General features: G+C 40.4%; 1 protein-coding gene across 1 annotated transcript; it reads right to left on the reverse strand.

Moving 5' to 3' along the window:
• Positions 1-9,090: 9,090 nt before the first annotated feature.
• LOC109179781 lies at positions 9,091-14,679 on the reverse strand. Its single transcript, XM_019329274.1, has 6 exons — positions 13,489-14,679; positions 12,652-12,750; positions 12,104-12,489; positions 11,018-11,644; positions 10,299-10,906; positions 9,091-9,395 (listed from the first exon to the last, which is right to left on the reverse strand). The coding sequence occupies exons 1-6, from the start codon at positions 14,677-14,679 to the stop codon at positions 9,091-9,093; spliced, it is 3,216 nt and encodes a 1,071-aa protein (XP_019184819.1).
• Positions 14,680-14,888: the final 209 nt, after the last annotated feature.

A 14,888-nucleotide genomic window follows, 5' to 3' on the forward strand; every position in this document is an offset into this window, starting at 1 on the left:
GAGACGCAATTGCGTCTCCACCAACACAAGCGTCCACTTGGGCGATTGATGGCGGCCACTCTCTGAATGTTTTTTTTTTTTTTTTAAATTTAAAATCATGTTGGCCGTTGCATTTTTTTATTTAAATTAATTCTTTTTTTTTTTGTTTTTTAAATTAATTAATTTTATTAACATTCTTGTTTTTTTTTATTCAATTTTAGTTAATTTTTAATTTAATATTGTTATTAAATTTATAATTATAATTACAATTATAATTATAATTTTTAGAAAAATAATAGATAATAGATAATTAAATTATAGTGGAATAAAATGGTGGGTTCAAAAAAACTTAAAACTAATGGGGAGAAGGATTTTTGTGATGTGGTGAGATAGTGAATGAGATGAGGTTGTTGTTGGGGCTCACAAAAGAAGGAAAAAAGACCTCAACTGGTGAGAATATTCTTAGCAAGCTTGCTAATCATGTGCAGTGGCGGAGGCAAAGGTATGCTATGGGGGGCCTTGGCCCCCGCTAATATTATATATAATATTAATTTTTTTAAAAATATTATATAGAATATCAAAATTTTGTTGTTGCTTCAAAATATATGGCCCCCCTCCCACTTAAATTAATCTTACAGGCTAAGTTATAAACTTCCTCATCTTCTCCAATTCTTTCCCATTTCAAATTATGTATTTCCTATATTATTGACTCACATTCAAATTAAACATCATTTAACTTATCTACTAATTTTTCTCTCTAGAACCATACATATATGTGGTATATACGCTATAACAAGACAATTCGTCATTAAAATCTGTTGGTCCCGATAGAGTATAGTGAGAGTCTAGAGGGGGGGGGGGAGGGGGGGGAGGGAGGGGGGGGGGGATGAATAGACTCTTTTCGTGTTATGCCCTAAAACCACCTTTCGGTATTTGCTCGTTGGTGTTTATCATGCCTTGTGTCTTCTTTCGTCTTGGGGACCCTAGCAACTAGACATAACTCATTTTCGTGTGTTTTCTAGCTTAACACGAATTACAGGGGAGTTATGGCAACTTTCGTTTAGGACGAAAGTATCGATCGAAAAAGCTAATAGTTAGGGGTCTACTTTCTACATTACATTGGTATCATCAAAATCCTAATACAAGGTTTCTAACAATTTCCCCCTTTTTGATGATGCCAAAACCTATACTCTTCTTATAAGGCTGATAATGGTTCCATAAAGAATCTTTCTATTATAAAAACATCCATACTTGAGAGTGTACAAGTCTTTTCTACATGAAAGCATTAATAAATAAGACAAGGACAAATAACTCAGACAAGTGACACGAGATGTGTGACAATGAGAGTTTCATATTAAGATGGTGAAAATTACAAAAACTTTATAATGAAAGCAGAACGAATGGATATCTTACATTTCCAGGAGTTTTGACTTCTGTTGTTCAGCTTCCTTATGTTCACGGTCATCCCTTTCCTTTTGTTGTTTGAGCATTCTAGTGAAGTCGATTTCCTCATTAATCTTTTTTCTGAAGATCTTTATCGGATTTGTCTTGACAAGATCTTCATGTCTTCCTTTGATGTTCAAACTTGTGTAGTTGTTGTAGGCTTCACGAATGTTTCTTCCTCCAACTATTCCAGCTTTCCACCACGAGATCAGTTCAAACGAGTTCATTCCTTCTTGATAACTTTTTCCCGACTCAGTGTGCACTTTGAAAGCTGCATTGTGAATGACACCTTGTGGAGAGTCTTTGGTTATATTTGAAAGGTCTTCAATAAGCTTCTTTATTCTTTCTCTTTCCTTTGATTCATCCTCTCTTCTTTTGACTTCTTCTTCATGTTTCTTCCATAGCTCTCTGTTTTCTCTTTTGATCCTTTCGTTTTGGGTGCTTATGTGATCTTGCCTTGTATGATTGTCCTTCGTCTTGAGCCAGACAGGAACGTTGCAACCCTCAAAACGTTTACCACTTCCTTCTTCATAGAGTACAAAGTCCACAAAGTTTCCTATGCCATCCATAGTTACTCTGTTGTTCTTCATGAGTTTCTGCCTCAGGTTCGTCTTTTCTCTCTTGGAGAGACCTGTGAAGATGTATTTGGCTTCAGAGCCAAAGATTGGCGAGGCTTGAGTGATCTGGATTGATATCATCCATGATATCTTGGCTGTGAGGAATGCTGACCACGGGACTTGGATGGTGGATGGGACGGATTTGTGTTTCTTTGGCCAGAGTCTCTTGGTGTCCGAGAAGGAGAATGTCGTTCTTTTGGAGTTTCCTTTGGAGACCGTTCTTTCGTGTTATCTCTCGAATGATCATCATCCTTATCCTTGTCATCATTGTTTCTCTTTTCCCCCTTTTTGGCATCAGCGGCACAAGTGGTAGGAGGAACAGTGGAAAACTTATTCACTGCAACCAAGATGTCTTGGGTATATCCGAGAATCTGAAGAGCATATTCTCCCAGTTGGTAGGAATTATCTTGTGAAGTGTCTATCTTTGTGCATGCCAAGTCAACACGCTCTTTGAGACTGAAATGGGAGTGTTTGAGTTCGTGTTGCTGCCGTGCAACTTTGTTAATGGTGGTATGAAGCTCATGAAGCTTCTTTGCAATTCGCTCAAGGAACTTGTGATCAGATTGAGTGTGTTGAGGCGGTTGAGGCTGTTCTGGAGGTGGAGGCCGAGATTGAGATTGGGCAGCCATTAGGAGATCTACCTTCTTGCATAAGTCATCTAATACTTTCGTGTCCTTTTGCCGAAGAACTAAATATTGCAGATGAATGTTCTCGGCTGTATGAACAGTTTCTCTCATGTGGTTCATGATAGTCTGTGGGGACTCTGGAGTTGATTCTTCTTCAATGTTAGTTGGCGATGTGTCCATTTGTTCATCTTAAGGTGGTGCTTCCCTTTTGCCACCACTTGCCGAGCTGAGGAAAATAGGTGAGGCTTCCATTTTTCCCTTAGTTGCTTCTTTACGTCTGATTGGAGTCTCGTCCACGGGTGGAATATACGGTACAATTGCACGAGACATATCTTCGGGATGATCATTTGAAATCTGCTGAGCTTGGTGTGATGCTTCCCTTATTTCATCACTATCAGATGGCAATTCTCTAAGCGGAGATCGTTGAGGAAAGGTTTCATAATCAGGGCCAATCAATAAGGGGGATTGGCTGTCATAATTTGGTTTAGCTCCTTTTGCTACATTATTGCCCATATTATCATCGTCGTCATTGTCATCATCCTAATCATCATGCTCATCATCTGCATCTTCATCATCATTGTCAGTGTTGTCTTCATCTTCTTCATCAGTGTTACTTTCGTCTTCCTCAATCTCTCGTCCATGCTCATCTTTCGAGCCACTGACATTACAGTTGGGATCATTCTGGTGGTCTTTCTCTAGAGTGGTTTTGATTTTTGAAAGCAACAAGGCATAGCGAAGTTGCTTCATTTCTTCTTCAACTCCTGGATCCAACGGTGGCTTGTTGAGTTCAATGCAGATTGGAGCTTTGTCTTTTCCAAGAGTGCGATTGGTCATCTTGTAGGAGAACACTCGTCTTATTTCTTCAAGACGAAGTGTTTTGTTGACATCATCTGTACCGATCCACTCCAGGGCAAATTGTTCTTCGTCTTGCATGGCTTCAAAGGTTTCAATGAATGTACTCAAGGGGGCTGTGCGCCACTTTTGCCATTGCAAAACTCGTTGATAATCACTTTCAATGGACTCTCGGAGCACTTGATCTCGTGATGGTGGTGGAACAGTTGCTTCGGGAACTGGGGCTGATACTTTCGGAATAGCTGGAGTTGCTACTGGCACTACAGCTGTCTCGTCTACCAACACATGTTCTTGTGTCAGAATTACCTGCTCTGCATTGGTAGGTTCTTGTGGCAGAGACGGAACTTCAATCAACGCATCAGTCACTTCTTTCGTCTTTTCTGGCGAACCAGGTTCTTGTGGAAGACTTAAGCGACTGGCCTCCATTTCCACATCAGCAGGTTCTTGTGTCAACCCTTGAGGGAGTTGCTCTGCCGAAGTGGGTTCTTGTGGATGTGGGACTGGAGAAGAAATGTGACCAATTTCTGGTACTTGATGATCAGAAAGTCTTTCTGGAGAGACAACTTTCGGTTGATCTTCCCCCTGAAAAGGTGCTTCTTTCGTTCTATCTTCCCCCTGAAGGAATGCTTCTCTCGTGTCTACTGCTTTCGGTGTAGTATCTTTCTTCGGGGAAGGAGGATTTACATGCTTTGATTTGACAGGAGAACGAAAACGACCCTTTTTGTCGAGTCTTGATAGAATCAGATTGTCTTCTTCGGAAGAATCTTTCACAACTATTGTTTCCGGTGGTGGAGTAGATGAGGTTGGACTTTTCTTCTCTTGAGGAGATTTTGGAGGTGTTGGCAATGGTTGATCATCATCATTTCTCTTCATTTTATTCCGAGAGGGACGTTTTTCTTTCTTTTGTCGTTTTGGCTTGGGTTGGTCATCTTCGGATGCCTTTGACGTTCTTGACTTCCGTTTGCCTTTAACCAACTCAATGGGAATCCCCAGCTCCAATGCTTTCTGCTTGTCATAACCAGATGGTTTCTGCTTCATATGACAAGCTTTCGGTCCTGGCCGAATACCTGGTCGCATTAAAACTCCTTTAGTGACAAGAAGGTGGCTAACAATAAATCCATACCCTAGTTTCTTGGCGATGTCACCTGGACTCTTCCTGTGGTAGGTGATGGTGTGAACAAGATTATTGAAAATGATCTTCGACCAGTCAACCATGAGTTCATGAAGAAAGGCATGCAGCATCTTTAGTTTCTCCTTTGTCACATCATCTGTGCCTGAAGTCTTATGATCAACAACCTTGTTGAAGATGTCAACTGTAAATTCATAATTCAGCCGAAACCACTTCTTCTTTAATGGCCATGTGATTTCTGTCTTCGAAGGAGCTTGGTTGTTCTTGATAGAATCATAGAACTCTTCTGGATCGTAGTGGTAATAAGTAAGGTTGGTCTTGTAAGATTCATCTCTTTGTGGAAACCCGTACATGGCTCGAATTTCTTCCGAGGTGAGGATCACTTCATGATTGTGGACTCTGGAGGTGATGGACAGAGAGTCGGAAGATATGGATGCATTCATGTAGAACTGTGTTACATCGATGGGATACCATATGGTGTAGAGATGTGTAGTTAACCTGTACAATCCAGATTCCATGAGCAATCGAATGATGTCTTCGCCAAATCTTCGATCCAATACGTATTCGAGAAACCCATGAGCATCCCACATGCTGCCTCCAACAATAAATGGAACTCTGGATTCAATAAATCGCATGTCTTCGGTTGGAAAGCTTGGGATTTCCAGGGTAGAAGGGGTTTCTGGTTCTTTTTTAGAAGATGTAGCTTGTGAAATTTCCGCCATTGTAGGGTGTTTGAGAGAGAATAAGTTTGGTAGCTGTGTCTGGGAGGGAATGAAAAATGTGAGGTATGATGAGAAAAGGGTTTAAGTAGGGTTTCATTTGGTCCCGGGTAACTAAATATGGGTAACCCATATGGAGATGGGTTAGTGGAATTTCAAAAGTTTAACCGGCTCCTCTTCTTCATATGGTAACTGATCAGAGTATGGGGGAGTGATAAGATCGTGTGCAGATCAAATTTGATCATTCCATATTTAATGCGGAGAGAGAAAAATACTCGAGTATCTGTGGGTGCGTTTAATGCACGTCAATTCTTGTGTCAGTCATGGTGGGGTAGTGGACCATATTTCTCGGCCACACGATCCCCATGATGAATCATCTAAACGGTTCAGATGAGAGATTAGGAAGCGTCTAAAACACGATTGAAGACCGAAAGAAGGTAAGCTTCTCATAATAGAAGATTTGTATGACAAATAAAGTCAAACATATCTAGTACAGAGCATACACGAATTTTCATAGTCCGAGAGATGAATTATTACACGAAATAGTAATTATAAAAGTGGTGACTGCAGCTCTCGTAAAATAGAAGAACACGAGATTTCACTTCTTGACCTCCTTCTTCTTTCGAGCATTGATAAAGTACTCCTTCTTTTGCACCTTATGTGCAAAGACTTCAGCTATGATTGTGTCGTGATCTGTTCCCATAGCATCTCTCGAGAGACCTCGTCTCTCCATGTCATCAAGTTCAGCCAAAACTTTGGCTTTGGCTCTGGCATAAAGAGATCGATATTGTTCTTCATGCTTCAGTTGCGGCGCAAGTTGCACAAGGGAGAATAATTCAGAACCACTTGATGTTTTGGTAGATTCGTCAAATGATGTTCCCTTTACCAGTGAGCTCTTGGGTTTATGACAAGAGTCATTTTCGAACTCAGATAGACTTCTAGTTATAAGAGCTATTTCTTTCCCTTTGTCCATGATATTACTGGCAGAGAAGAGTGAGTCCATAGTTTGCCGAGAGGATCCTTTATATAGACTAGAATACGCATCAAAAGAAGTGATCCGAATGACTAGTCATAGACATGTTGAGCACGCTTGAGGGAATATTTTCATTTCCAAAAAAGGAGTAAATAGATCGAGATGAACATAGATAGGAATGAACAAAACAAATAAAGTTTCGTCCATTACTTTAACAGATTTAACATAATAAACACCAAGAGATCATTATTCATTAAAGACGAGAGAAACTGATACAGATAATAAGACACATAATCCAAAGGATTAGTTTTTCTTGCTCTCGTTTCCCTTGCCCTCAGATGGTCCAACTTTCGGCTTGTTCAGATTAGCCCACATGCGCTTGTACCATTTTCCGGTACGCAGAAAGTTGGATTCCGTGGATGACTCCGGTACTTCTTTAGTTTTGGACTCATCCGCTTTCGGTACATGCTTGAGTTCTTCTTCTTTCAGATAGTCCATGTAGTCTTGATCATAGTACTTACTGAGATCATCAGGGGATTTCGGGAGTGATGAGACAGCTTCCCTCTGAGGGTTTTCTTCGGGTTCTTCAACAATGAACCCAGCCATATCATCATACAGAGATGATTCTTCAGTATCAGATGAGATTTCCAACGGTGCTTGAAGGCTATTGCCTGGATACATGTCTCCCTGCTCTTCTCTTATTTGCCTGGCGAGTTCACGGAGCTTACGGGAATCTCCCCTTGTAAAGGGCTTTTTAGGAGCCATTTGTGAAGATGAGAATGGTAGAGAAAAGCGAGATATAATCCCCTTTTATAGGCAGATTTAGAAGAGATAACGTTGTGAAACTGTTCTCAGCATTCAATGCTGCAATTAATGATCATGTATTTCTTCAACTGACCATTAATGATGTAGAAGACTTTGAATGAACATTTTCAAGAATGTCATAATTTTAGGGTCAGAGATATGATTTCAAGATGTGTTAATGTCAGGTAGTCAGAGATTCATGACGAAAAACCTTCATTAATTCAAGGACAAATCACGAAACATGGATGAACAGAAATACATAGCTTAAGGACAATTTTTGAACACACGACAAAGGAATTTTCATTTCTTTCCCTTTCCTTTCTTCGTGTTACTGGTTTCGCCCTTGGTGACCTTAGTGGCTCTCTTTGATGTGGGAGCATTTGGGCGCAATGGTCCACCGTCAGGATGTATTTCGTCATCAGATTCTCATTCAACATACCCCACAAATGCAGATTTGCAATCATAATGTCGATAGAAATCCCTGAGATCTCTATCCATAGTGATATCGTTCCAAGCTTCCAATGTCAAGAACCCCTTTTTAACGATTAGAGGGGGTTCCTCATTAGGATCAAAAGATCTTGCATCTCCATCAGCATCTCTCTCGATGAATTCATCAAAATCCTCAATTTCAGAGTCAGATGAAATGTTCAGAGGATTGATAGGGTTGTTTCCAGGGATGTGAATGCCTCGTTCACCCTCTTCTGGATGAGCTTGGATTTTTCTTGACACCTTTTTGGTGATTGAAACCTTAGGATCCATTGGTGATGAGAGGGATGCATTTTAGTAAGGCCACTGCCATTCTTTTATAGCAATTTGAGATGAGAGATAATCCTTTATCCAAATGTTGATCAATAGGGGGAGTCTATGATTTCTGAAGTGTCAATTAGCATTAAACTCATGTATAATACTTTAAAACATAATTCCATCTTTGACCCGAGAGAGATAATCTGACATAAAAGTATCAAGGTCAAGAGAGTAATTAGTAATGGCACAAATAAACAGGAAACTTCATTAAAGAGATTCGTGCAGAGGTACTTCAAACCATACAAATAAGACAAGCAATATTCAGATAAAGCGATAAGGCACGTGAAGTTCCAGACGGGAAAACTCATCAGTCACATCGGGCAGATTAGCCCTGTTTGAATATTCGTCCAGTTCCTCAAGTGTGAGGGTAGGCGTGTTTGGGTTGGTGGGTGACTGAGAGTGAGTCAAAGTGAAGTCTTCGCAGGTTTCATCACTTTGTGGAACTTCAGGAATATGGTACCAACGAAAGTTAGGTGGATTTGTTGAGTGCTTGTTAGCACTCTTCAACCTCATTATCCTTTCGTTGGCAAGCCGTTTGGCTTGCTCCAAGTAATATGCCTTCTTTGCCCGAGATTCGTTGACAACATTGTCCAGTGTCTCTTTTTCCTTAAGATTTGCTGTGTTGGGCATGGAGTATGTCACATTGACCCTTTCACCGTCTTCCTCCAGCTTGATAATGGTAGCATTGGGCAAACTTGCTTTCTGGAGATGATGGTTTAGACGAACGACCCTTCTCTCGGCCTCATCTTTCGGAGTGGCTGAGTTTGGCATAGTGAACGTTACGTGGACCATATCACCATCTTCTATTATCTTTGTTATTGTAGCACTTGTCAATTTGCCTGCTTCTCGAAGATGATGGATAGCTCGAACCTCGGCTTCATCCATCTTCTCTTTACCCTTATCCATACCTACGAGCTTTTCCTTTTCTAGGGGCTGAGTGTGAGTGAAACTTATGAGGAGAGAAGTCAATTTATAGGCATAATGTTAGCGTGTAGAACTTGTTAAAATATTTTAGATACTGATTCACGTTTCGTGTTAGTCACGTTATCAAAAATATATGGAAAGATAAATTTGTTTATTAGAGAAGCGCATCATTTTGAAGATAACAACACCACAACTTATCACTGTGGCCTAACACTGTCATTTAGGCCTTCTTTTTCTTGCTGCTTGCGGTGGATTTGAGAGGAGATGACATCTTAGGAGGGGTGCTCGAGGGTGAGTAGTCAAAACTATCACTTCGTTCCAGCACGCTGTCTTCCTTGACATACCCTATAGGGTTGCCGACAGAGTGGAATGACTCCCTTGATTCATTTTCCGTTGGGTCACGGAGAACACTCTGTATGTATTGAGACTGTTCAAGAAATTTATTCAACTCTTGCTCGGTCACAAGTGGATCATTGAAGATTTCGCTTTTCTCCTCTTGTGTCTCGGTGATTGTTCTCTCACTTCCTGTACTCATATATGCACACACAAAGACAAACACTAGAATTTTTGTTAGTTATGAAGGCTTAATTACGTCGTGTACCTCATTTTATAGAGATCTTTGCGTGTGAGGTTGGATCGAATCTTTTGAATATCGAGAATGAGAATCTTTGCAGATTTGATTCTCAAGGCTTTATGTCATTTCAATCATTCCTATTTCATGCCTTAGAGAGGAGAATCTTGCTTCACTTAGAGGTTTCGTGAGTATGCCCGCAAGTTGATCATCAGTGTTAACATACTCAAGAGATATGTCTTTCCTCTCGACATGATCACGAATAAAATGATATTTGATATCAATATGCTTAGTTCGTGAGTGTAAGACAGGATTATGTGTAATAGCAATTGCACTCGTGTTATCGCATTTGATGCTCACTTCTCGTGCATTTATGCCATAATCCTTTAACTGGTGTGTCATCCATAAAATTTGAGCACAACAGCTTCCAGCTGCTATATATTCGGCTTCAGCCGTACTTGTAGCAATAGAGTGTTGTTTCTTGCTAAACCATGATACAAGTCTTCCCCCTAGGAACTGGCAGGTTCCTGAGGTACTTTTTCGATCAATTCGACATCCGGCAAAGTCTGCATCTGAATACCCAATTAGATCAAATGATCCTTCTTTCGGGTACCAAAGCCCAACACTTTGTGTTCCTTTAAGATATCTTAATATCTTTTTAGTTGCACTTAAATGGCTTTCTTTCGGCTTAGATTGAAATCGTGCACATACACCAACAGCAAACGAAATATCAGGTCTGCTTGCTGTTAGGTATAGAAGAGAGCTGATAATGCCACGAAAGTTTTTCTGGTCAACATCTTTTCCTTCATTATCAATGTCCATTCTAAGGGATGTGCTCATAGGAATTTTAACCGAACTTTTTCCATCAATGCCAAACTTTCGGATTAGGTCTTTGGTGTATTTAGCTTGACTGATAAATATTCCATCTGAGCATTGCTTTACTTGCAATCCCAGAAAGTAGTTAAGTTCTCCCATCATGCTCATTTCAAACTTGCCTTGCATGAGAATTGAGAACTTTTCACAAAGTACAGGATTCATGCTCCCGAAAATGATGTCATCAACATAGATTTGTACTAGAAGAATGTGATCATTGTCTTTGATACGAAAGAGTGTTTTGTCTACAGCTCCTTTCATAAATCCACAGTTGATAAGGAAGTGTGAGAGTGTATCATACCAGGCTCTTGGAGCTTGTTTTAAGCCATATAGGGCCTTTTTGAGATGATAGACTTTTTCATGTTCATTGTTAACTACGAAACCAGGCGGTTGCTCAACATACACTTCTTCTACAAGGAGCCCATTTAAGAAAGAACTTTTTACGTCCATTTGATAGACTCTGAAGTTCTTGTAAGCTGCAAAGGCCATAAATATTCGTATGGCTTCAAGTCTCGCCACAGGGGCAAAGGTTTCATCAAAATCGATTCCTTCTTCTTGGCAGTATCCCTTGGCTACAAGACGAGCTTTGTTCCTAACAATGATCCCATCTTCACTCATTTTGTTTCTAAAGACCCATTTAGTTCCAATGACATTTTGATGAGTTGGTCTCGACACAAGTTCCCATACATCATTTCGTTCAAACTGATGAAGTTCTTCTTGCATGGCGATTACCCAGTCAGGATCACTTAAGGCTTCTTCTATGGTCTTAGGTTCCATTTGTGATAAGAAACATGCCATCATGCTTTCGTGTAGAGATGCTCTTGTTCGTACACCTTCTTGAACATTTCCTATCACTTGATTTGGAGGATGATCTTTTAACCATCTAAGATCGGATTCAAGAGTATTTTGCTGAGCCTGCGCATCTATTTCAGAAATATCAGGGAGCTGTACGTAAATCATAGGTTCGGATGGTGTTTGAACGTTAGGGTTGATTTGTTGTACGTTGCTCATTTCCTGTATTGTGTTTTCGGGCTCAGAAACCTTCAGATGATATTTCGTGTAGGAGGATAGTATATCTTCTTCGTCTGAAATTTCTTCATCAACACGTTGCTGAGGGTTTTGACTCGAATTGTTTGACGTTTTGATGCCGGATGGATTCTTCTCAGATTGTTCATCAAATTTAACATGGTTGGATTCCTCTATTACCATCGTTCGTTTATTTAGAACTCTAAATGCTTTGCTTACGGAGGAATATCCCATGAACAATTCTTCATTAGCTCTTTCGTCAAAGGCCCTTAGATGATTCTTTCCATTGTTGTGTATGAAGCACCTGCAACCAAAAACATGAAAGTAGCCAATACTCGGTATTTTACCTTTCCATAGTTCATACGGCGTCTTGTTATGGGATTTGTTGATCAGGGATCTGTTTTGTGTGTAACATGCTGTATTTATGGCTTCGGCCCAAAATCGCTTTGGTAGGCCCGAATGCGAGATCATTGTTCGTGCAGCTTCTTTCAAGGTTCTGTTTCTCCTTTCGGCCACTCCGTTTTGCTGAGGAGTTCGTGCTGCCGAGAGTTGATGAAAGATTCCATTTTGCGCACAAAACTCTTTTTTAACCTTGTTAACGAATTCAGTTCCCTGGTCTGATCTTATACGAATGATTTTGACTTCCTTTTCTGTTTGAAGTTGTCTTAAGAGATTTAGAAGAACTGTTTCTGTTTCATTCTTCTTCTACAAGAAAAGCACCCAAGTATATCTTGTGTAGTCATCTACTATAACGAGAGTATACTTTATTCCACTCAAACTTGCTGGATCAACTGGTCCAAAAAGATCCATATGTAGAAGACTTAGAGATCGAGAGTTTGCATCCACATCTTTCGACTTAAAGGATGACTTGAATTGTTTTCCCTTTTGACATGCCTCACATATTTTATCTTTCGTGTATGATTCTTCGGGCAGACCTCTCACGAGATTTCTTTTAGCGAGCTTGCTGATTGTCTTTAAGTTTAGATGGCTTAGTTTATTGTGCCATTCTTGATTAAGATCTGCATTACTTTTGGCCACAAAACAAACGTTAGCGTTAGAAGAAATCAAAGATATTACGTACATGTTCTTCTTTCGTTGACCAGTTAAAGCTGTCTTGCCATCCTTCGTGTTCACGATTTTACACTCGTCCTTGGAAAATTCAACTTTATATCCTTTGTCACAGAATTAACTTGTGCTTAGGAGATTGAACTTCAGTCCTTCAACATAAGACACATCTTGTATTGTTATTCCCTTTTTGATAATATCCCCCTTTCCACGAGTTTTGCCACTGTTTTCTCCTCCAAAGATAACTTTGGGTCCATCTACTTCTATGAAGTTGCTCAGCATTGTTTTATCACCAGTCATATATCTTGAGCATCCACTATCAACATACCATATGACTTGTTTTTCCTGCAACAAAGATTATATGTTTTTAGGTACCCCTTGAATTTCGGGTCCTTGAGGGTTAGCTGTCAACTTTGGAACCCACATCAACCTAGAGTGTCCACGACTCATCCTTGGTCCTCTATACCCATTAGATGTGCGATAATCATAATGTATGCTGGCAAAGACTTTAGCATTATATCTTTTACGAAAGTATTCCTGAGGGGGATTTTCATAATGCTTGAGATGATTGGTTTGTTTACGTAGATGAATCTTCTCAAATTCAACCCTCGAGAGAGGTTCTGGGTAATCAAACCAATCTTCCTCTGATGGCCCAGTCCATCCATTGCCATAACCAGATCTTGTGAAGGATCTTTCGTTTTGTCTGATTCGTCCATTTTTCGGGTTTCCTTGATCAGGATTTTCTCGTGTTGTTTTAGGATGATATTGCCTCTGGTCAACATTCGGCCTTTTCCTTGATTGAATATTCTTAGCAGGCTGACCTTTCTTATGGTGTAGACTCTGTCCATTTCCATTTGGTCCATTCCTTTTGACATATTTTTGTCTAGGATTGCCTTTGTAAGATTTTTCATTTCGAGGATCCACAATTCGTTGTACAGCCTTTCCTTTCGGTAAGCTTGTTGGTTGTGGTATGGCAACGTTGTTGACTTTCGTCATTGGCTCAGACACCTGGGTTGGACCTTGAACAAATGCAGCCTGAAAGCTTTCGTGTGAATATGCATTCGTGGATTTGTTCAATTCGACTTGTGAAGAGGAGCTGGGGTCAAAACCAATTCCCATTCTTTCCCCGGGCAGTATAGATTCATTTAACATTCGGTCCATTAGATTGGACGAATTATTGAATTTATCTAAGACTTCAAGGAGTTCTTGCTCTCTCTTTTCTCTTGTTGTGCACTGTTCCTTCAGAGCGAGAACATTTTTCTCAAGTTGCTCCTTAGCAATGACTAGCTTTATGTTCTCAACCCGAACTTGCCTTAGCGCATTGTAGCTAATCATGAGCCGAGAGTTCTCCTCCTTAAGTTTGGAATATGTGCTTTTGATCACTTTGAACCTCCTCATCATTTCTGTAACAGATTCATTGAAGGTTTGACTCCCTACAGAACTGGACTCAGCTGAATAACAAGAGGATGAGTGAGATTTTACCTCATCTTCGTCAGCCATGAAGCATAGATCTTCTGATTCTTGGCTGAACAGGCATAGTAGTCCTTTTTCCTCTTCAGTGCTTTCGTCATCTGAACTCGAGCTCGAGGAGCTACTTTCGGCCTCAACTGTGTCAGAGGTTTCGTTCACTACCATCGCCTTTCTTCTTCTCTCGTTCCTGGAGCTTGATGATTCTGGCTTGTCATTTCTTTTGTATCTTTCTCCAGTCTCCTTGGATGGGCGTTTGGTAGTGTTGCAGTCTTGATGCTTGCTCACTATTGGATGAGGACAATTGGCCTTGAAGTGTCCTGGTTTTCGACAGTTGTAGCACAGCAATTGCGAGTCCGAGGTTTCCGCTTTTGCGGTTTGAGGTGAACTTTCGTGTTGCTTTCGGTGGCCCGAACGGTGTGAGTCTTGGAAGTTGTTCTTCCTCATGAACCTCTTCATTTTCCTAACAAATAGTGCATACTGTTCATCAGATAAGAAATCACAAGAATTAGATTTTGACCTGTTAGATGATGTTGTCTGTTGGCTGGCCACGAGAGCTACATTTCTGGTTTCTGATTCTTCGACATCCTTCGGTTCATGCTCAAACTCGTATGCCTTAAGATCACTGAAAATTTTTGCTGTGCTCGTCGTTTTCATGTCTCGGTTGTCTCTCATTGCGATGACTTTCATTTCCCAAGATTTTGGCAGACCACGAAGTATCTTCAGATTCTTTTCTTTTTCAGATAGTTCCTTCCCGAGATCTGCCAGATCTCCCATGAGTCTGGTGAACCTCAGCTCCATGTCCATGATTGTCTCATTTGGAAGCATTTTGAAGTCTTAAAAACTTCTTCATAGCTACAGTCAATTTGTTGTCTTTCTCCTGTTCATCCCCTTCTCCTAGTTCCATTAGAACTTTCCATATTTCCATGGCATTCTTGCACTTTCGGACTCTTGGGAACAAGGAGTCGTCAAGGGAGTTGTAGAGGATATTTCGTGCTACATTGTCCAGGTTTACT

This window comes from Ipomoea nil, unplaced genomic scaffold (genome assembly GCF_001879475.1).
Source record: "Ipomoea nil cultivar Tokyo-kokei standard unplaced genomic scaffold, Asagao_1.1 scaffold0980, whole genome shotgun sequence".
Classification (NCBI taxonomy): Eukaryota; Viridiplantae; Streptophyta; class Magnoliopsida; order Solanales; family Convolvulaceae; genus Ipomoea; species Ipomoea nil.

What these genes read in the sequence shown, in the direction of transcription:
- LOC109179781 (XM_019329274.1), bottom strand. Translation starts at nt 14,679, where the DNA reads ATGGACATGGAGCTGAGGTTCACCAGACTCATGGGAGATCTGGCAGAT. An exon ending in ACCCCAGCTCCTCTTCACAA is followed by an intron (nt 12,751 to 13,488) that starts GTCGAATTGAAC and finishes TCTTTGTTGCAG; the next exon opens with GAAAAACAAGTCATATGGTA. An exon ending in GTTTGGCATTGATGGAAAAA is followed by an intron (nt 9,396 to 10,298) that starts GTTCGGTTAAAA and finishes ATATGAGTACAG; the next exon opens with GAAGTGAGAGAACAATCACC.